The following is a 24,234-nucleotide window of genomic DNA, read 5'->3' on the forward strand; positions in this document are numbered from 1 at the left end:
GTGAGGAGTGAGTGGAAATTTATACACACACACACACACACACACACACACACACACAGCACCTGCTTTACCACTGCAGCTGCAGAGGAAACTGCAGCTGAAATTTAACATCAGGAGAAAGCAGGTGTAAAATTTGCAGCAATGCTGTCAGCGTGGCAGCTGTTAGTTATGGAAGCCCATTTCTGCCACTGGGATGAAAAATAAAACAATTCTGTAACTCAAAATAATATTTTCTCAATGTTTTGACTTTGACCTACCATTAGGAAGTAGCATGCACCAGCTGGCTTTCTGTTATTGGACTGACCTTTAGTTGTGGCCATTGTGTTTATAGGCTATGTAAAGCACCAGATCCCACTTTGTAGTTTTCAGGAGTCGCATTCTCTCGGTTGTTCTTTTGTTTATACGTATATTACTTATAAGCTTAGATTAATAAGCATATAAACATAATAGGCCTATTGTTTTAAACACGACCTCCAGTATTTGGATCAAATAGCTTGAGCTGAAAAATGCAGTGTGTCAGATTAAGTAGGATCACTTCCAACTGTTATTTCAATGTTTTAGATACACAGTGAACCAACATTTACTGCAGTTAAATAACTATAGAATTGAATTCTGCTAAAATTACTGTACATGAAGGGCTATTGTACATGGATATCAGAATCAGAACAGACTTTGTCATTGCACATGGGAGTACAATGAAAAAGTGGGTACTCTACTCAACAACAGTGCACCTTAAAACTTTAACATACTAAGTACAAGAAATATGCAATTTACAATTTTAAAGAAAAAATACACAATGCAAGTATAAAAAATAGAATTACAAAATGAAATGTACATTGGTAGGACTGTGGAGCATTTTTAGTGCACGGTGGATTTGCACATTGAATCGAGGTAGAGGATAACGTATCTGTGCTGTGGTGTCATGTGCATGTGTTTGCATGTGGAGGGGGAGATGGGGGTCAGTGATTGTTTGCTATCCATATGGCCCATGGACAAAAAAGCTGTTTATTAGTCTGGTGGTGTGAGACTTTGACCTGAAACGCCGTCCAGAGGTCAACAGGTGGTGTGCAGGATGTCTTCTGTGATGGCCTTGATTATACTGAGGCAGCCGGACCTGGAAATGTCAACTAGGGAGGGCAGAGGAGAGCCAATAATTTTTTTGGGTGGTGTTAATTACCCTCTGTACAGCCTTTCTGTCCTCAGCGGTGGAGCCTTCATACTACACCCCCAGACATTACATCAGTATGCTCTCCACGTGGTAGAAGGCCAGCAGCAGCTTCTTGTCCAAGTTGTTCTTCCCAAGTACTCGCAGGAAGTATGAGACTTTGACCTGAAACGCCGTCCAGAGGTCAACAGGTGGTGTGCAGGATGTCTTCTGTGATGGCCTTGATTATACTGAGGCAGCCGGACCTGGAAATGTCAACTAGGGAGGGCAGAGGAGAGCCAATAATTTTTTTGGGTGGTGTTAATTACCCTCTGTACAGCCTTTCTGTCCTCAGCGGTGGAGCCTTCATACTACACCCCCAGACATTACATCAGTATGCTCTCCACGTGGTAGAAGGCCAGCAGCAGCTTCTTGTCCAAGTTGTTCTTCCCAAGTACTCGCAGGAAGTGCAGCCGCTGCTTGCTGGGCCTTCTTCACTAAGACCTTGATGTTATAAGTCCAGGAGAGGTCAGCAGTGATATGAGTGCCTAGAAATCTGAAGGTGGCGACGGGGGGGCATACAGTCCTGTATGCCATCTCATCTCCTCCAGGGGTGAGCCCAACCACGATGGCATGACCTGCGGACTTGATGGTGGTGGTTGTGTGGGATGGCATGTAGTTGTCGGTATACAGAGTGTACAGTAGGGGGCTCAGCACACAGCCCTGGGGTGAACCAGTGTTGAGTGTGAGCATGGAGGAAAGGTGGGGGCTGAGTAACTGATTGTGGATGTTTTATGTAAAGGATAATTAAGTAGCTGTTTATCTATTCTGTATTTCTCTGATACAGGCCGTGTGCCTCACACAATGGGGGCTCTGGTGCACAGAATTTCCGACGAGTGTTTGTGCATTCTGTCCAGTAACACATTGATAACATGGATGGTTCACTGCGACACTGTTTAGTGTTGACAACAGACCCCATTTGCAAGCGACTGAACAAAACTCATCCTGAACGAGAAACTAGGGTATAATCTCCATGAGGGGCCATGGAGACAAACATCGGATGCAACAATCAGCAGCAGAAACATCTCAGTCTCATTTGTATTTTAGTTGATATAATGGATTCAAGCCCGTTTATGTAAACCTTACCACAAACTACCACAATTAAAACACAAGATGCAAACGTATTTCCACTGCCTGCTGTGCCTGCTACAGTGTATCATTACAAATTATTCATTTTTGTCTCAATTAAAACCTTTTTTTTTTTTTTTTTTTTTCGGAGAAAAGGACTTTTGTCCAGCTGTTTAGATGTTAAGTTTTTAATTGACAAGTTGCTTCTGTGCTTTAAAACTAATCGTTACATCTGTGAATTAAGTGATGCAGAACAATAACTACTTGTACTGCCCATAATTGGCATGCTGTTGTTGCTTTAATTATCAGCCTTTCCACTCAGTTCACAGATGGATGTTTGTCATTCAGAGTTTTTTTACACCCCATTTCATAATGCATCAGTTTGAAATTCCCCTAACTATTGTCAATAGCTTTCTTGTACTGTATCATCAAATCAAAGTGCAATCTTCTGCTATAATCCCACTGAGTTTGGCCTTTACCTGCAGTCTAACGAAGAGGAGTTAAATTTCTTAAGAGCAAATCAACAGGGAAATATTCTTATTGGTGTCCCTTTACTCACAGGTGTGATATCATGGTCTCAAAGAAATGCACCAGAGTACAGAACAATTAAGAGACTTGGAGGTAAAGGGAGAGAGGAAAGAATATGCAAGTTTTCATGTGACATTAACATTTTCTTTTCCTCTTTTGTTAAAAAAAGGGACTGTTAAGACCAAATTAAAGGTTTAGGACTCTGCAATGATGTGTGAAAAAGCCAACAGAGAATGACAATTACAATATCAATACCGTCTGTTGCAGCTCAGGTTATTAAAGGTTTTTAATAGAAACTTTAAATCACTGAGTTAAAGTAAACTTGTTCCGATAAACCCACTGTACATAGCCGCCCAACAACAAAAAGTTAGCATTTACCATCTTGCTGCCAGAGTAGTGTGTGAATATTTGATCATTCATTTGTCACATAGCAGAAAACATGGCTCCAAACTAAGACTAATGTTCTGCTGTCACTGTCAGCATGTGAATTTTTCAAATAGTTCTTGTGTTGTGCCCATTGACAGTCTTCCTGGTTGGATCAGAAGTTTGTAAGAACTGTCATCTCCCTGTGCCAGAAGCAGAAAACCAGTAAAAAATTTCACATTTGTTTGCTAGCACATTTCTATAAAAACTCGAGTGATATTTATCAGGGCAGCATTTCTGTATCATGGAGTCGTGGTGTGTCTATGGTGGAGAATTGATTAATGTAACTAACTAGATACTATAATAAAATTGGAAAGTTTAAATGGCTGAGAGAAAATTATAGCTCTATAATTCTTTGCTACACACAAATTTGTAGCAGTATAGCTGCACATTTGACCTTTCACACTGTAGAGGAAAAACAACTCGGTGTTACAAAAAACCCACACACATTGCATTTCCTCTTGCCTGCATTGAATTTTGACACTATCCAGTGAATTGTTAAAAGCTTTCAATCAGCCCACAGTGGAGCATATTTGATCAGCCTAAAAGAAACACCTACTGGGGAATTACAGGGGAATCAGGGAACTTTACTCAGGACAAAGCAAATAACATTCAGACACTGAAGCCTGGCAGAATAGGAATTGGTTTCAGATGATTACTTGACAGCAGCTCTTGAAAAGAGCACGAGTAAAGCATACCGTATCCTGGGCTATATGCTGCCATTGGTTTGTTACCTAGTTGGTCTCTCACCTTCCAGTGTTGTCGCCAGGACTTTCATCTCTTCCACACTTAGTGCTTCATTCATGCGTGTGCTGCCAAACAGCCCCCCCGGCAACCGACAACCCTGCTCAGTGAGTCTTGTGAACTGGCAAGGCTCACCCCCACTGTCAGCTAAAGGCCTTGAATACACACTAGGATGTGTAGTCATGATATCTTTTTTTTTTAAGTGACATCTCTACTTTTGAAATTTGTTTTGACCCTTTGAAATGACCTAATGTTTTCTATGCTTCACTCTGGGGAAATAAAGGAGTTGACAGCTATGAGGCATGCTTTGAGCTAAATGCTAGTGCCAGCATACTAACGTGCAGAATGATGACGTTAACATGCTGATGTCACCCATCCATCCATTATCTAGAGGATCACTGGGGGAAGGAGCCAATCCCAGCTGACACTGGGCAAGAGGCAGTGTTAGTAGACTATGCTGATGTTTAACATGTATTATGCTTGCCATGTTCACCGTCTTAGCTTTACTGTATGCGTTAGCATGCAAACATACCACAAAAGTGATGTCCCCTCATTTCCTCTACATCTGAAAATCGAAAAACTATTTATATAGCAAGTTTCAAAACACGGATACAATACAAAGTCTTTTGTAGTAACCCAGTCACCTTTACGCTAAAAAAAAAAGATTTGTAGCCATCTCCATGGCAACATTATACCTTATATCACCAAAGCCCCTAAACTATTGGAACTGTAGCTCCAAAACCTGAGAGAGCATGGTTATCACCCAGTTTTTAAGTAACACACAGGAAATTATTTAGTAATGACAATAATGTTATGAACATTTATCTTTATCCATTGGGGTTTCATAGAAAGAATAAAATATTCTTAATTTTCAATCCCTCATGACTCAGCTGACCAATATTCGGTACATCCATGTGGTAACTGGTGAAATAACGTGACTTTTTGTTAAGATGCTATGTCTATGAACTATTTTTTCCACTTAAATCACCAGTTAGCCTATTTTTCTTCCATAAAACAGATATGATGCATGTGAAATTGTTGAGGTTCAATCTGAGAGAGGGTGGGTGAAGATTTCAGGCCAGACAAATCAGTTCTCGGTTGTTGGACCATGAAATGCATTAACATTTCATAAACTCTTCTCAAGTTCCTGAGAGACCATATATTGTTTTTCTTTCCAATATATGGATGACATCTATTCCTAATTAAGCCTCTCATGCAGTATTTTTCCATACATCAAGTAACTTCTGTCTAGGACATTAACCCAGTCATGAGACATCCTATTTACATTTTGATCTAAGCAAGAAGGATAATGGTTTAACTGCATAGAGAATATTAAAAGGATAATAAAAATGTTATTAAAATTATTTAACAGAGTGGCTACTTAATAACTGCAGCAAGTAATACCGTCTCCATTTGCCTTATAACTAGAACCAAATAGTGTCAGTTTTAAGCTAAACACCAGAAATTATGAGGCAAGTTTCAAGGAAATTAGCGGGAAAATATGGCACCCATAAAATAGAATGGTGCCAGAATAATAACAGGAGCAACAAACTCAACTAATGCCAACTCTTTCATGTTGTACATCAATATTTTTTTACTATGGCTTCAAATGTCTTATTGTATATTTATAGGATGGTGTGGGAGGTGGGGGGTTTTGCTGATAGGATCACCAGAAGAGTAGTTTCAGCTCATCTGAACCATGGACATCTGTACCAAGTTTCATGTGAATCTATATAGTAATTGCTGAGATACTGTATCAACCTGTACAGACTGATTGACAGCACCATATATAAAAAGTCTGCCAGTCTTGTTCACCAAACTGCAGTGGTGTCATTTGTAAATTAGTTCCTTTTACAGTCAGTTCATAACATGCTGCCATTTCATCTTTTTGTGACCCTCTGGAAAGTTGAACTATTGTTTCTCAAAATATTTCACCCCTCTAATGCTCCGACAGTCCCTCATATGTAAGACTAACCCATGTCCTAGCAGAGCAGTTGATGGATGAACTCATAACTATTTGAAGCATTCACATGAGCTCATGGGAAGAAGATGTCACCCATAAAGCACCTCATCCCAGGAGTCCCTGAGAAGAGGGCTGGGTGGGGACTGGCAAATAAAAAGTGGCTCCTCAAAAGTGGATGGTGAAAAACTCTCACCTTCCACACTCTGTCCTGCCAGCTCTGATTGTCCCTCCTCTTCCTCTCTCTGCTCTACCAGTTAGAAATACGAGTCAGAGCCATCTACAGCTCTTCTGTCATTCCTACTTTGTCAACTCTTTCTCCACAACACAATCTGACTAGTTCTTTTTCTCCTTTCACTCCCTCACACAGGTGCCTATTATGCCCCTTGTGGTCTTTCCTCCACATTAATAAATGGTTTGTTAAATGACTCAGCCGTCATCTCTTTCTTGGTGTCTCCACAGTTCTTCATCCTTCTCCTGCTCATCTTCTTCCTGGAGATTTTGTCCATCATGCTTTTCTTCATCTACCAAGACGAGGTAAGACACATCGGTTGCTCTCATGTTATATCCTGTGATTCTCTCCATGTGAACAAGATAACTGGCTCCGAAATAGACCCTGCATGTGTCATGCAGATTGCTGAGGATGTCAAGCCTCCACAGCAGGGTTGTTTTGAAGTTCATAATCGCAGTGTTAAGAAAAGAGCATGTCAGCTGACATTCTGCATAACCGCTGATGAAACTGTCTGAAAATCTTTTCAAATGTTACTTTGGTTGATGCGTGCACACACAGCTCTAGGGAGAATCCCTGGGCTACAGCCAGAATATACTGTCACAGTTTCCTTTCCATGTTTATAAATCGTAGTTTATCTCAGCTCATCTATTTTGAATGATTTCCCCTGGAAATAAACAAGTCAGGCAAGAGACAAGAAGGGGATGCGCTATCCCTCTCCTAATATGAATTTGTAATTCCTTCACATATTCAGCCTAGGTTTTACATTGCATTAAAAGGGCATGCTAATTTCAGTCCATCTTAAGAGCTTGAGGACTGCATTTTGCATTTGTTGTTAAATTAAATACAAACTGTCATTAAAAGCCAAGGACTGTCAGCATGTCTTTTATTCTGTCCAAGAATCTACTGAACACAAGGATCTTAAAACAGCAAGAATGATTTGCAATAAGAGTCAATAGTCCAAAGCAAAGTACCATTTCAAATTCAATATAACATTTAGGGCAACAAATTATTATATTCATTGTAGATTAAGCTGCAGAAGTTTTAAATTACTTAATGAAGTGTTTGGAAAATTAAATGTGAGAAATGTTGACAATTTTCCAAAACAAGATGCTTGTTCTGTCCAACAAAAACTATAAGGATGTATAGAGAAAATTTTTTTTTGCAGCAAATCTTCACATTTGAGATGCTGGAGCCAGAACGTTTGAACAGTTCTGCATCAAAAAACAAGTTAGGATTAAAACTACTGGTGATTATTGTTCTGTTTGACTAATTGACCAGTCGTTTCACTACTATTAGCATTTTTCTGTTGAATGAGAACCTGACACTTCATTTTAGAGGTAAAGTTTTTCCATCATATTACAGGGCTCAAGTATCCTGTTATCAAATTAAACCGACAAAGAGATGTACAGTATACTGAGGGCCCTCTAGAGGCATTTAATATAACCACAGACAGGTGAAGTGTAGGACTCCATTACAAATTTATTTGGGTTATATTATCATTCATGTGCTGGGACAGAGGACATGCTGTACTCCTGGAAACCTTTGGTAAATAACAACCGACTGATATTTCCCCGTCTTTGTGTGTGACTCGTGTTTGCAGCTGTAGACCCCAAACCTGTTTACACTTTGTTCTGACTTTTATCTAATTGCTTTATTCTGACATGATTATATAATTGCCTAATGTGCTGTGCTTCCATTACAGTTTGTAACTAAATGAGCATTTCCGCTCTGGCATGTTCATCTGGGCTTTCAGCCAGTCAGCATTGCTTCGTTTAGTGTTTAATGAATATCGTCTTTTGTCATGCCTCACCTTTCTCTTGTATAATGTTCCCTGATGTTATAGGTGCACCCTACTCTCCAACCTCTAAATAATTCAGCTTCATTTACTGTACCCAGTAGGTGATTAACAGAACAGAGTTAGGTACTGTATGGTCTCTGTGTTCTGCAGAGCCGATGCACTGTTTTAATTAGATACTGTAGCGTGCCAGGTGCCCTACAACAATTGGTGTGGTAGACTGAAATAAAAGGAAATTTCCTAAGGTTATAAATTAATAAAAATGATCCACTTTTTAATGCTTGCACCACTAACAGGTACTATACTGGACAATGACTTTACAATACTGAAAAAAGAAACCGCACAAAAAAAAAAAAAAATCTAGAAATAAAATCTGTTTCATATTTTCAGAATTCAAATGTCTTTTTCTAGTGACACTTTTTTTTTTTTTTCCAGTGAAGTCTTTCATGGGTCCAAAAACTGAGTTAATTTATGCTCTGTTAACAGCTGGTTGTTTAACCAACTTAAACCTCTTGGTTAAAGGTTGGGGTTTAAAAACTAAACAAACAAAAAATAAATAAATAAATAAATAAAAACAACCAGATATCACAGATGCCAAGTTGGGAGACAAGATGTGGTTGACAAGACTGATATTTAAAATCACATCCATTTCCCTCGCTGCTGTTTTCTTAAGGAGGACAGTCTCTGCATTCTACGTATGTATGCAAACTGATAGAGGGACAAGCCAAACATTTTACAAATACATACAAAAATCGTCATTGTGGATGTAGGCCTCCGCTAACCAGACCTTGACTTTTGACCATCAAAATATAATCAGTTCATCCTCAAGTCTAAGTGGACACTTGAAGAAATTTCTTTACAAGTCGCTCCTGACAAATTGCGTTCACAAGACTGGGACACACAACCTGACATCATAATGCGGAAGCATGGAAAAAAAATGCATCTCCTCTGCACTGTAGACTATATTTAATCAAAGATTTGTCTGGTGAAATTATTGTGCAGCATCCACCTTGTTAGTTCAGGGAAGAAACAAAAGCAGAAGGATGGCTGAACATACAGGAAGAGGAGCATTAGTTTGGAGTCATTTCTCATAAATGTGATGATGACATTCACTGAGAACAGGGAAAAGAAATGCTTAATGTTGGACAACTCTTTAGATGGCACTGTCCTATTAATGATGCATTGAGCCACTTTGAAATGTTGTCACCGCATGAAATGGCCCTTCTCAGTTTGTCACCAGGACCACCTAGTTGGCTCGTTAGGCTGTTATCGTCGGCTCAGTGGGCTATTATCATGTGCCGGATCTTTGTCATGATGTTTCCAATTATAAATATGGATTGTACCAACTTACACACCAACACAACTTAATTAGGTTTAGGCAAAAAAAAAAAAAAAAAAAAAAAAAAAAAAAAAAAAAAAAAAAAAGTATGCGTTACGTTTGGGAACAAAACAAACATGAGTTAAACAGCGCTTCAGCATTCTCTTGATCACATAATTAGCAGCTACTTGGATTCTGATTCCAAGATAGTGAAGTGTATTATATATTATCTAAAATGCTCTGTTCTAGACTGTTCTGAAGTTAAATAGACATTGAACCCAGATACTGTAGATGTAAAAACATGCACAGAAATATTTTCGGACTGGATTTTCCAAGACCCTTTTCAGTATTACTTTGATTTTATCTTGTAGAGTATCCCATGGTTTTCAAAGTGCTAGTTTATGATTGTCAGGACCTGCTGCTTTTCACCATCTCCATCACCATGGTAACTCCCTGGATGCGGTCCTGCAGTTGGAGTAAAACTGATGCTATTCCTCCACTATGCAGAGCCTTCCACATGGCATAACCTAAACAGACTGCAGCAAAGGTGCATGTTGATGAACACCATCCCAGGCCTCAGGGAGAGTCACGCTCAGCGGTGCAGTTTATTACACCTGCTTTAGACCTGATAAAAAGCTGTGTGAATAGCTGGAAGCTACGTCAAACAGCTCACATTTCTTCCACCTACTGTACTGTACCTGAAACTGTCACCATTTGTTTCACTTTGCTGGTTTCTAAGGATGATGAAAAGCTTCTATGAGGTTAACTTCAGTGGACCCAGTGTGTCTCAGCGTGTCAAAGTGAATAAAAATAAGTGAGTCAGTTGCATGATATTAAATATTGATATACTAGTGTTTCATACTATTTTTGCATAGGTTTACTGCCTTGTCTACATGGCTTTATTATCACTTCAAGAGAAAAAAGAGCAACAGCAACAGACATCCATCAATATTTTGTATAAGGACTAATGAACTACCAACAACCCTAGCACCATAACCATTATTTTTGTATATTAGGCCTGTTATCAATAATTCTAATAGTGGCAGAAGCATTAGTAGCGGTGGGTAGTTGCAGTGGAACTCTCATGTCATGGCATCATGAAAAAAGTCCAAAGGTCTCTGTATTGGCTTCTTGTTATTTTGGATGTAATGATTATAGTCTCACAGTATATAACCTACTGAGCCTCTCAGACCTTATAAATGTAGTTAATTCAATAACTGTTAGCACTATATGTGTGCATATGCTTTTAGTGTAAAGGTTGATTGCTTTTTTTGTTTGGCAGAAGTATAGGAGTAATTTGTTCAGAATAACTTGTAGGTTTTTAGGATGTGTCAAGTCAAAAGCAGATCTTTTGGACAACATTCAAACAGCTACACTAGCTGCCTAACGCCCTCATAGCCAGTTCAACTAAGCCCACAGAAACAATCGAACAAAGCCAGGAAACAATTCACAATACTTAAGTTAGCACAAACAGCTAATACGTACCTTGTTAAAATGAAGCAGTGATTTCTGGGTGAATGATCCTCAGTGGAGAATAAGGCTTTCAGGCTGTCAACAGAACAAACAGAAAAATCATTTTATGGCTAGAAGTTGCCTAAATTCACACTGTGATGCTAATTTTTTCTATAAAGATCAAGCTGACAATGGTATATTTCTTCGGCTTACTCAGCAACATGCTGGCTATTTACTAACAGCTGGCATGTCAACAGTGAGCTTGCCAGCCACAGTAGCTCAGTGGCCATTACATGTCACCAAATATAACATTTAGCAAATCTGAACAAATCAAATTAAACAATCATTTACACTTTTGCAGCGACTGTGAGTCAGGGGGCAGAGAGATCATTCCCCCAACCGGAAGGTCAGTGGTTCAATTCCCATTCTCCCTATTCCACATGTCGAAGTGTCCTTGGGAAAGACACTGACCTGCAGGTTGCTCCCTGCTCAGCATCGTGCATGGACACCACTGCAATGTGTGTGTGTGTGTGTGTGTGTGTGTGAGTTGGCACCACATATGGCTGCCTTTGTTCTGTAGCAGAGACACATTCTTGCCCAATAAGTGATTAAAATTAAATTAATTAAAACTTTGACCATCTGTACACCATAATATTTAAGAGCCGTTTTCTGAAAAAGTCAAACAATATCCCAGATATTTGTAGCATGTAACAACCTCCATTTTCTTCTAATAAGACATCAGCAATGTCAAGTGTCTTATTTCTTGAATTAGAGAAAAGCATTAGTTTGTCTTTATCTGCATTTAAAACCAACTTAAGTTACGAAAAATTGAGCTGGTAAAATGTATGCGGCTTGAAGTTTTTGAAGTGCCATAGCAATGGGTGTGGGTTCCACCTTTATTTACACTTCTATTATCTATGTAGAGTGTAAATAAAAGTTGCCAGTAAGCCAGTTTGAGCTAAGCCCATTAACTCCTACACACTGACTTTTATCAGACAAGTAATTAGAGGACCAGCTATCTGCATGGCCAGACAGCCCAGTGTTAATGAAGTTCTTCTTTAAGGGTCCACCGCATTAAAAATTTTGAACAGATCTACGACTAAAGTCGTGTTCTGCGTACTGTTGAGACTGTGATATCATTGACCTGTAATGTGACAGTAATGACACTATGTTGCTTCCTGAAGCCAGACTGATTCTCAGACAGAATAGTTTTGTGGCTCACAAGGGTTTCCAGGATTTCAACCAACACAGACAAATGAGCAATAGGTCTATGATTATTTACAGAGGACATATCACCACCTTTGTACAGAGCAGTAACAAATGTGAAGTTTCACACCTTAGGTGTCATGTTTGTACTTAAAGTGAGATTAAAGATGTGTGAGATAGGAAAGGCAATTAACTCTGGAGCAACCTTTAAAAAGTATGGTTCTAACTTGTCAGGACCAGATGGCTTCCTTTAAACTATCTTCAGCTGGGTATGAGGTGCCTCTAAGATGATGTAAATTCACCTTCAGAACCAGTTGTGTAGTCAGTAACATCTGATGCCAGGCGCTGTAGTGAATAAGGAGGGATTTCCGACACAGCATCTATGTGTGCGATAACCTCAAAACTTACCAGGAACTCCATTTCTTCAGCTATTTTCCTCCAGTTACTCTGCTTCTTCTCTCTCTACATGTTGCAGTCATAAAGATTCAAGATAACCAAACACTTTTCACTAAAGTTTGGCTTTTTTTTTTGTCTAACATGGCAGCAGCACTGGGAAACAAACTGACATTTCTTCTCAAAGCCGTAGTGAAGTGACACAGTCAAACTGTTGACAAGCTTTTACAAAAGCAACTGCAGCAAGATAAACTTGCAAAAGGAAAAGGGGGCTAAACTCAGTCAGACCGCTGGCAGTGACACTACACAGGTGTTTTCACTTATCTGGCTAATTAGACCTCTGCTCAAGTTTAGTGGGTGGCATCCTGATTGCCCATGCTTCCTGCTCTGGGCTTTTATTTTGGTACACTTCCACCCCATTTCGCTTTTGGGTTGTTGTTCCAGTTTTACCTGCTGTTGCCTGCTCCAATTATCCACAAACCAGCCATTTGCCCACATTCTCTGCTATTTCTTAGGAGACTTTCCACCTGATCTGTTGTCTGTTTCTTATGACTAATTTGCCTTTTCTTTCTATGCTTGTGTAGTTCCCTGTAGCTGGTTATTAGTTTAGCTCCCTGGTGGTATTGTTTATTGTATTTCTTTAGTTTGCCTCTGAATCTGTGTTGTAATCAGTTCCAGGCTTATTTTTATACTTGTATAGTGGCAGTGTTCTGACTCTTGTGTTCATCATTCTGTGCCTCAGTTTAGCCCAATGTTTGTGTTATAGTGTTTTCTTGTGCTGTCCATGTTATTTAGTTTCATTCCTCTGACCCAGTCTATGTCAGCCGGTATACTTAGCCCTGCTTACTTGTGTTTCTCCAGTTGCTGGTATTTCCACCAGTTGTACCATTATAAACAGTTTTTGTTTCACCATACTCTTGCCCTGTGTCTGCACTAGGGTCCTCTTGAGTTAAATAAAACTGGCAGAGCAATGTAGGGACTTATTAGTTATCACCAAACTGTGTATGAAAATGATAAAAATGCAAGTTGTATGCCAGGAGCAGTTGTGTGCACATCCCCAAAGCTTCAGTGAGATACAGTAGGTGTTTGATAAAAAGTTGGGTAAATAAATCTGAAAATAACTACTCCTTCTCCATTCAACAGTGTAACTTTCACCTCCACAACAGATGTAACAAAATTAACAGGAGACTAAGAAAAGAAATGTCAGTCAAACTCAGCCTGTCATGTGATGTCATTACATGGTTAAAGCACATGTAATGAACTGAGCACTGAATGAGAACCAAATCCAAAATGTGGACTCTGAATAGGTCAATCCTAGTGAATTAAAATTATTGGCCATTCTTGATAAGTTACCCCTTAGGTGCATATTAAGCTGTTATGGAACTAAATTGATAGAACGTGGAGTCTGTTATAAAAATGATCTAAAGCCAGGTCAATGCTTGGAAAAAAAATCTGTTGCAACAGAGGTATAAATGGCATCCTATTTGTTCTACATAATCATATCAGTTTTATATCTAACCGCTGTGGAATGAAACCATATATCAAAATTTGCTTGTGGGTGCTCAGACTTAAACACAGACTCAGGTCATTCTGTGCTGTGTAGCTGAAGAGACATCAGTCAATCATATGCATGAGACCTGAACAGTATTTTAAAAGCCAAATCTAATACCCATTTGAAGCCAACAGTGATAGACAGCCGACTTCTGTGTCTGCTGGGATCTTTAAATTAACACCGATCACAACAAATGCCCTGGAGCAAAAAGGCTTCATTTTGACATTGATGGGTTAAGACTAAAGGAAAATCTCTGCCCTCAGATACTCTTAAACTCCTCTGTGTCTTCACTATGATGTTTAGTGCCGTTATTTTCAGAAGTAGAGTTGTCAATCACCTTTTTGTCGCAGTGGCTTTACCCCGACTTGCTTAATCTGCTTCTGCTAAAGTTTGTGATTTCTTATTCTTAACTGTCTCATAAGGACAAAAGAACAAGACAAAAAATGACCATAAAAACCATCCATTCAGAGTAGCTGCTCAGTCTTCGTCATACTGTAACATGACTCATTTCAGAGGAGCTCATCTTACCAGGATCAACAGAGCCCTCACCTCCACATGATGTTATCAGGTCCATGCAGCATGAGGCACTGCACAGTATTTCCTCTGCTGCTCAGCGGTCAACGTTCGAATGTGGTGCCTGTCTTTGGGGAGCTGTGGGGGTAATTTCTTATCTGATTGTGTGCTTTGGGATGAGTCAAGGTGAGGTAATACTGCTGTAAAAAAGGAGGTCATTTAGTACTATAATCAGGGGTGATTCTCAGAAGACCTCATCCACTAATCCAAAGGGTATTGGTGCAAATGAATCATGGCCACTACTAGTTCTGCAGCAGCAGATTTAGTAGTGGCCATGATTCGCATTCTTACATGTGGTTTCCTTTCTAAAACTTTGAAAATGTCAGGCACTGCAAATAGGTAATACTGTTATGGTCGCACACCACGTGAGGTGGTGTGACAGAAAACGGACTCAGAGGGCTGACTTCACCATAAGCAGTGTTTATTTCGTGCTGTACAAGGCAAGGAGTGCTATAACGTGACATAACAATAGAGACCAGAATGGGTGTAGATGGAATGGATGTTGACCACAGAAAGGCAGGAAGAAGGTAGTTGCTGGGCCGAGCTGCGGAGCGTGGAGGTCACTCACTGGCTGGTCGAGTAGAGGTGGTTGAGGCAGAAGAGAAGGGAACCAGGCAGAAGGCAACGATGAGAAGAGAGGATCAGGGGAGAGAAAGCAGAGCAGCGACCTGGCTGGTGAATGATAATCCGATGGCAGAGTGGATGAGGTCCGGAGGTAAATAGTCCCGTGTGGGAGTATGTGTCCAAGCAGGAGGGCTGAAGGCCGGAACAGGTGAGGAGAAGGCTAGTTGGCAAAAGAACAAGGCAAAATAGAAAACAGTGTTGGCGTTAACATGAGGTGGCTTTAGTTGTCTGTGTGTGCACACCAACAAACTGGCAGTGGGCAGGTAGGAAGGCGAGGTAAATATAGGAGATGTGGTGATTGCAGGAGTGACAACAGGTGGTGGTAATGAGGATAGCTGGCAGGTGTGTGGAGGAGAGAGGGCAGGTGAAACTGAGCAACCCTGACAAATACTATATTGTAATGCCCTTTATTTAGCATTTATTAAGCAGCAAAAGAACAACTACTTTATAATCTGGACAAGTATAAAACATCAGAGTGTAAGTGTAGGTAGGGATACGGGCATTTTAAAATGTTTATTACAGCATACATCTGTGTAAACAGTTTTTTGTTTATTTCATAAATTTATAATGAACATATTTATTTCTTATTTATAAAGACCGTTATGTCTTATTTTATAAAGTGAGCTTCCTTTTTTCTTAACAAACAGTAACAAAATCTTCTTTTTCCTTTGTTAAAAGTGGGATTGGATACCTTATTTTTCCTTTTCTGTGTGGTTTGTTGTAGAGCAGCTGTGGACAGTTCCTAGAAGCTATAATCATTGAATTAAAAAAATATTCTTACATCTACAATATAGTGTGTTGGAAACCAATTCTAAAGTATTTATATGGTCAGAGTGGAGTTAAAGGACCTGCCCTTACAAACAGTGTCTCGGCTGTGTGAATCACCTTGTTTCATTCTTTTGTATGTATTTCAGACTAAAATCCATTTTTTCCAGCGAGAAGATGTCTCTTGGTGAATTCTGTTGACATGCACCATTTCTCCAAAGAAACAGGGTCTGTTTCTGCTGTCAGCGTTACTGTAACATCACCGCCTTCATTTCTTGGCCCTGTTCCAGTGTTGTTATACTTAACAAAAATTGTGAAATAATCTGATAATGAGAAGAAGATGGGAAAGGTATTCACTTGTGAACGGACTATTAAAGCGTAACCATTCATGCAGTAAAGCAAACTACAGGCATCATATCTCTAAAACTGCAGACGTGCGTCACATTAGACCAATTGAAATCACATTTCAAGTATGATAGCTCCACTTTTTCCACATCATTGCTGTTCGAGAATCAGCAGTCAAAACATTTTACCTTGTCAAAAAGCAGCACCCCTGTCTGTAAACATTTCAAGCCAGAGAAATTGTCTTCTCATGTGGACTGGAAAAATGCAATTAGATAAAACACCCCTGGCTAATCACATTGCTAAAATACACCCACGTCAGGGCAATGTTAATATAAGGGATGAACTGAGGTGACTGGTAAACAGACAAGACATTTGTTTGGGCAATCTCGGAATATTTGTGACAGGGGAATGTGCAATTTGAGTGCTGCTGATAATGTTGAGAAATTGCAAAGACGCTAATTGTAAGTGATTTAAATTATAATCAGGTCTCCAATATTATAAAAGAACACAGGAGAGTGAAACTATGCTGGAGAACACACACAGATAAATGTCAACACTCCTACAAATGCATTTGAACAAACAAAACAAAAACACTACAGATACAGAGAGAAACTGAATCCAAATTTGTTAAGCCTGCATATAATAGTGAAATTATTTATTACTGTACATTTTATGTTTAAACAGCATTGTAGACTCATGTTTAAATAGTAGGTCTTGTGTTAACGTGAACCTCCGAGTGTGTAGGTTTGGTTACAGAGGTTTTGGGACTCAATGAACCATTGACATAAAGTAAATAGAAACCCAAGTTAATCCACAATTACTTTTCAAAAGACATGATTTTTTGTGACAGATAACTTTGCATTTACATCTTGCTATGATTCTGTACATTTCGTGTTTGATGCTTTTAGTTTGGTGCATGTCCTCCTTCTCGTGTTGTCCCGGATCCTGCCTTGCCCACTTGCCTGCCTTTGTTACTACTTCCTGTGTAATCCCCTCCCTCCCTCCTCCTCATGCGCCTGTTGCTCATCAGCATCATCGACTAACCGGCGTAAGAGCAGCAGTCAGCTTTCATTTGTCGCTCGATAGTCTGATGTCAGAGACTCTCCTGCCATCTCATCTGCTGTCAGCCAGTCTGCTTTTGTTTAGACACTGACTCTTGCCCCCGGCCAAATCATTCTGCTGTTGCTTCACAGATTATGATGTTTGTGCCCAGCCTGGTTAGTTACCTGCCCCTTTCAACTTTATTTACCTCTGAGCTACTGAGTCCCAGAATGGTTTGCTCCCTTTCTTGGCTGCACCAGCTAAAAGACTAATGCTATCCTGAGCCTGAGATGTGTAGTATTATTTGTAGAGTATTTCTGTTATCCTACCTGTGTTGGTTTTCAGGTGAGCTTATGTTGCTGTGTATTCTGCAAAGCCTGACGCTGATTGCTTTGACATTTTCAGTATATTGATGTTTACTTGCCTGCACTCTGCCATTTTCCTCTGTGCTTCATTAAACCTTATACAGCTTTAATAGAAAATGCAGTGTGCTCTACTGCTTCTTAGAATATTAACAAATAAAATAAATATTAACAAAAAATTTAATTAAACAATTTTCTCAACAAAAAAGAAACATGCAGAGAAGAAATAGAGATTAAGTTCCTTCCTTGGGTTTTTCAGGTATTCCTCTCAGGCTGTAAAAGACAGGCTAAGAGTCTGACACCTTCTGAAAAAAATTATAATGAAGTTTAAATTTAATGAATTGCTCTGGATAAAATGACTTCACCATTTCATTTGTGTTGAAAAAAATGAAAATAGTGAAATCTGGCTGGTTATATTTACAGTAATTAAAAGTTATTTCCAAATTTATTTAGCCAGATGTAAATTAGCTTTGGCAATATGTGCAGCTTTTTTTTCTCCTCCAGTTCATTTCCAAACCCCAAAGAAAACAATTTTCTTTTAAGACTTTTAATTATCCTGGAAGAAGAAATCATCACTGTGAATGAGAAGCTGACAATAATGGATTAGTTCTATTCAAAGTTTTATATTAGCATAAAACTTTTGGAGCCAAGCTTAAATACAAGATAAGGAATATTGTTCTGGAGGTTGTTATGCGTCTAAATTCTGTTCAGGGCCATAAGTGAGTTCATATTCTACAGTCACTATACATCAAATGTCTTATATTTGACATGTTGTGGGGCATTAAGAGAAAATAAGTTAAAGATAGTATGTAGTTTTTTTTACCAGACTTCTATTCTAGGAGAAGGCAATGAAACAGAATTTACCCAGATGAACTATTGAATTTTTATAAATAATATTAGAAAAACTGAATCTATGACCTTAGTATTTTTAAAAATTCTGGTTAAATTTTTTTACTTCAGTTTGATCCTCAACAAAATTAATAATTCAGTTAATACATACAAATTATGTCCCAATGTTAGATGTTTAGATGTGACTAAAATGAGTGTGGTTTTACACAAGCACATCAAAACTCAGTGGCTTCAATTATTTACATTCCACATGAGTAGTCTGACCAAGCTACAGAAAAGGAAAAGTAGCATATTAAATGTGATAAAACCTCATTACATCATCAAAATACAAAATCTACTACAAAAACATTATTGCGTAGATATTTCAGGCTTCACCAAACAAGTAAAAACCTTAATCACAATGGATGTTTGTTGAATTTCTGAGATAATGAGCCTTGATCTTGTGTTATGGCCCAACATCTCATTTAAACTCCTTCACCTTACTACTACCTTGATTGAGTCTGTTGAAGTATCATCCATTTATAGCCTTGATTCTGCTGGTTCACTGCTTTCTCCCCGTCCCGTGATTGCCAAGCGTTTATAAGGAACTGATTAGAAGCAGAGGACGGAAAAGAGCTGGTATTGTACTGTAATTGACTGGCACCAGTTAAGGACTGAAATTAGTCAGTTAAAAGGGAATGCTGCACAGTTTAATAATTTATGAATGTTATTGCTATGCCACGAGTTAGGAGTCAGACACAAAAGGCTTGAATTTGTGCCTTGGTTGTCCCATTTTTTAAATCCGATTTACACATGTAAGTGGTTGTTGAGCTTCTACTATTAGAGAAGCATTGTCTAACTCTACCTAAGCCCTGAGGCTCAAAAATAATGTATATGGATTCTTCGGAAGGTTGCCGTTCTCCTATAACCCCTTTTCAAACTGAAATGCAACATTTCTGAAGATTTTTGCTCATATCCCAAGCAGGGGGGAATAAAGCACTGCAAGCCAGACTACAGTTCCATATGTCAAAATATATACCCTTGAAACAACTTGACATTAGTAGAAATTGTGTTGCAGTCTAGGGAATGTCATAACTGGGCTCCCTTGAAGGAAAGATGTAATGAAAGTGTTTGCAAGAAACACACCCAGTAGCTGAGAGAGGCACAAGTCCTTTGGGACATTTAGGTACATAAAAAAAATACGGAGATGACTGGATGACCACAACATGGATTACCAAAACAAATGAAACTTGACTTTTTAAATCAGATACATAATAAAACCTTGGTTTGGGATGATCCTTTGGTGCTTAGAATGCAGCATTACAGTTATGAAGTGCAAAACAGTTATGAAGGCAGGAATTTAACCAGGAAATCAATAATGTTAAAAGTCACTGTAAGAGATAAAGTAGAGCAGGTTTTATGCAGCTTGGTGTTTTATAATGAACTATCCACAAGAAATCCACAGGGAATATGATGACAAAGCTTTCCTCTTTTTTGTGCCTTTTTCTACTTTATTGTATCTCTTTGATTCCATGTTCTTGCTTCACATATGACTTAAGTAGCAGATATCCATGGTTTGCAGAGAGCAAGTAAATTTGAGCACTTTTCCCCTCATTATTTTCTCTCTGCTGAAATCCTTTTCTTGTGTTCCTTTTAAACAATGTCTTTTCTCCTGGACTGTCACAAATGAAAATCTCTCCTTCTTTGCTTTCTACACTATCAGTGTTATCTAGAGTCCAGTCCTCATATAACCACTTAATCTGCCCCACACTGTATTCCTTTACATATTCTGCCCTTCGTCGCCTTCTGGCTCATCCTTTCTCTTTTGTCTGCACACACTCTCTTCCCCAAATCAGTCTTTCTTCTTTCTATTTATCAAATCCTCATCTATCTTTCCCGTCTCCCTGGTCCTCTCCTCTAGATATATACAGTAGATATCTTATCTCCCCTTGTATCCTTGCCATATAAATAATTGATGCCCATTTTTGAGTTGCCTGGTATAATTAAAGGGTGACTGAAATCCTGAGGACAACATCAATACCGAGCTAAAGTACAGACATGGCTTACACACTTTCAAAGGAATCATTCTTTACAAATGACCTATTTAGAGTTGAATGAAAAGTATCTTTTCTGTAACTTCAGAAGTCTCAGGGCTTTATCAAGTCCACTCAAACAGGACACAATGACACACTGTGTTGGTTTCCTGCATCACTTTGGAGACAGTGTGTACACATGTTGCTTTGTACCAGAGTCATTCAGCAGCTTATAGCATCAGTTTGTTTAGAAGTCAATCAAAAATTCTTTACAGTTACATGACTGAGTTGTTTTTCATTCAAAATTCTTTCATCTCCAGCTCTCTGAAGTGTCCAAATTATGATTTTTAAAGATGCTTTCAGATCCTAATGCAACATCTAATTTGAGCAACTTGAATGGCCAAGAGGAGGAATCACACCTATGATGTTATGCAGCAGAGAAGTGGAATACATGTAATAATAAGCATAACAGCCATCTCCGTGGTTGAAAATGGAAGGGTACAATATAAAGGGTACAATATAAAAACAAATGACTTTAACAACAGTAAGAAAGAATAAATCCAACTAAAATGTGGAATGTGAAGAGGTTCACTCAAATAGACAAGCTTGTGGATAGGGATGGGACAATATATCGACACTGATGCAAGAACATCATAATATGTATTGTTTCGTCTAGTGATATATATCGTGTGGTCTTCATACAGCTGCGACTTCATATTTTTTGTACATAAAATAGCCTAGCAGACCCTAATTCAATATGTCCGGTTGTTCTTTACAATCAAACCAGCCAGCTGACAGCCAACCATTGGCTTGGCATGTCATGGCCCTTACATTTGAAGTGCATGAGGACAGAGGACCCACATGCAGACACTAGAGGCAGGCTGGCGCAGTCAAGTGAATTTATTTACAGGAAAGGTGAAAAAATAAAACAACTTGTTTGATGAGGAAACATTGGCGATTAGCTTGATCAGTGAGAATAACTGGAAAATGTTAACAGGATACAAGTACGATCAAATTCAACCAAACCCCCAGTTGTTAACACAGTACAACAGTCCAGCATTAAGAAAAATGACCAATAAACAGATACTAAGACATTTCATGACCATTGCTGTAGGCTAAAAGTTAGTTTTTTTGATCGTCCGTGTTGTTTCCATAGCAACAACTACAGACAAACTATCAACAAGGGTTCAGAAAGTTCATAACAGCATGTTATTATCTACCAAAAGGCATTGTGTTCAACTGAAAAGCAGGCGGGAGCAGCTGGGAACATTTGTGAGTCAAGTGCAATGTTCATTTCAAACTGTTAGAATGATTTTTTTCTTCTTCTCTTGTTCTCATGAAAAAGACTGCTATTCTTTTGGAGGGAAAAATAATCTTTGCAAGGATACAAGTATCATGTTGGCATTCTGGGATTTGATATACAGTTATCACACCACCACAAAATTGAGCCTGGCAGTTATAGTTTCACAGCGGTGTTGTTTTGAGTGAAAATATGAAACTGTCACCATTGGTTAACATGTTTTGTTGTTAAAACACATTTATAGGAATAAAAGCAAAAAGCAAACAGTTCCAGATGGGGCAAAGCGGAGATAAATTTCTATCATATCTGCATGTGTTTCTGTCTCTGTAATTTTGTCTGTTCACTTTCAGCTGATTTATTTGTTGGCTACATCATGTTACCCTTTTGTTTAGTGGCCTGGCATAGTGATATCCTTATGTAATATTAAAAAATAATGCTTGTGCAAATGTACTATTGAATATAATTACAGTAGATAGATAATAAGCTCATTTTGCCCCTGGGCTTGTGGCACATTTTATCCCACAGATGTTAGGTTGACAAAATTCCTTCATGTCCTTACACATAAAACACAAATCCTTCCTTGTACATCTATGTTTGCTACTTTTTTTCCACCCTTACTTTTGCTAATGCTTAGCAACTGGACGTCTTCTTTGGCATGTTGCCATGTCCCTAAAATAACATTAGTCTCAAAGAAATGCTAGATTACACTGAGCAAAATGTGTCAGGTAATAACTTGCCCTGTTAGTCCATATAAATACAGTATATAAACTCATTGCTAAATGTATGAAGCAACCCATATTCAACATTTAAGAGTTTTTTGTCAAAATAAAGGCCATCTTCATTACAGTATTAAAGCAGAAATTTAACAAAATGTTTTGGTGACTGCAGTGTTTCACAGGTGAAACGCCTGCCGTGTAGGAGAGAACAAGGCCAGCAAAGATCAATGCGATCAATATGTGACAGAACTAACCAACTAAATGTGTAAACAAGGATGAGCAGTTTCTATCTGTGTGCTGGGAATTTGTGTTTGCTGTTTGTATATAGTGCTCTAGCTCTCTGACTGCATTGTTAATTTGAAATTATTGTCTTGTAGAGAACATGTTTATCTCTGTGACTGCCTTCAGTTTGCTCTCTCTGTTTCAAAGCTTAGTGGAAAAGCTGGTTTATCTTGTTTATTTAGGCCCACATGGCTGAACCAGAGCTTCTAAACTAAACCGACATCTACATCTACATATAGTAGCTTGTTTATTAAACAGTGGCTCAGTGACCTGCCAGCTGGGTCAAAGCAAATCCAGTTCAATTCAACAAAGTGGACTATGGTTGACCACGGTTTGTTATTCTTAATACCTTTTGAGAACACTTGAGGAAATACAGAGCTGAAAATGAGCCTCGGTACAGACTGCAATTTCTCTTAGTCCCTTTAGCTGTGCTAAGAATGGGAAGCTGCCGGCTACAGCTACATACATGATAGGGTCAGAATATTAGGCACATCTCTGAATAAAATGTAGTCCAGTACAACACCACCTTTAACTATGACCTCAATAATAAACATATAGCTTTTCCGAGTTGCAAGCGAGAGCAGACGTCTTTACTGCTCCTCTTGTCTGTTCTACGATTTCTCACATCTTCTACATTGTCAAGTCTTTGAACAAATTCTACAAATACTAAAATGCCTCCAAGAGGGAAAAGAGCTAATAAATCCGAAGTGAGCGAGGATGTTGAGGCTGAAGAAGATTCTATTTCAGCGGCGCAAGTAGCTGAGATGTTGAATCAGCAGAAGCTGATGTTCACCGCGCTTATGTGCCAACAGCATGAAAGTTTCCAAGGCTTTGTGAAACTAATTATGGAGACAAATAACAAGAGACTCGACGACATGACCAAAGAAATGCAGGAGATAAAAACGAGTTTGCAGTTTACCCAGCGAGATGTGGACGCGATTAAAGCGGCCGTGGGGGTGCAGGAAAAAATTGCCGAAGACACTAGCTGGGACGTCTACAAAACCCGTCAGAGTCTAATAACTATTACGTATAAAATTGAGCAATTGGAAGCACAGTCCAAGCAAAAAAACCTGATCTTTGAGGGAATCAAGGACTCAGCTGGAGAAAGCTGGACGGAAGCGGAGTGTAAGGTGAAGGAGATTTTACAGGACAAACTGCAAATTCATCAAGATATAGAGATGGAACGGGTTTACAGAGTCGGGAAACTTTCTGATTGGGGACTGAGGGCGGTAATGGTTAAGTTGATGAAGGAGAAAGATAAGACAAGCATTCTGCAGCAACCCAAGAAGCTTAAGGGAACCAAGACTTACATCAACGAAGATTACCCCGAGTCTGTGAGGAAGAGAAGAAGAGAATTGATGCCAATGTTAAGAGCGGCTAGGGAGAGAGGAGAAATCGCGTTTCTGCGATACGACAAACTGGTGTTCCGACCTCGGAACCAGGATCTTGGACCCATGACCAGCACGCCGAGACAAGGAGAGTATGAAGGG

General features: G+C 39.0%; 1 protein-coding gene and 1 long non-coding RNA gene across 5 annotated transcripts in view; one reads left to right on the top strand and one right to left on the bottom strand.

Annotated features, from left to right (window-relative positions):
* Positions 1 to 12,595, bottom strand: part of LOC109965072 (uncharacterized) — a 16,526-nt gene extending 3,931 nt beyond the window's left edge. The window contains exons 1-2 of the long non-coding RNA XR_002275586.1: positions 12,339 to 12,595; positions 10,758 to 10,820 (exon numbers count right to left, since the gene is read on the bottom strand). This is a non-coding gene — a long non-coding RNA (uncharacterized LOC109965072). The remainder of the gene's footprint in view (positions 1 to 10,757; positions 10,821 to 12,338) is intronic.
* The window catches only part of tspan4a (tetraspanin 4a), a 120,247-nt gene that overhangs the window by 79,479 nt on the left and 16,534 nt on the right, over positions 1 to 24,234 (top strand). For all 4 annotated transcript variants that reach the window (XM_020608806.1, XM_020608807.1, XM_020608804.1 and 1 more), the window contains one exon: positions 6,390 to 6,464. In XM_020608806.1, the coding sequence (XP_020464462.1) occupies positions 6,390 to 6,464 (75 nt within the window). The remainder of the gene's footprint in view (positions 1 to 6,389; positions 6,465 to 24,234) is intronic.

The sequence above is a fragment of the Monopterus albus genome, unplaced genomic scaffold (assembly GCF_001952655.1).
Source record: "Monopterus albus unplaced genomic scaffold, M_albus_1.0 scaffold95.1, whole genome shotgun sequence".
NCBI classification, from domain to species: domain Eukaryota; kingdom Metazoa; phylum Chordata; class Actinopteri; order Synbranchiformes; family Synbranchidae; genus Monopterus; species Monopterus albus.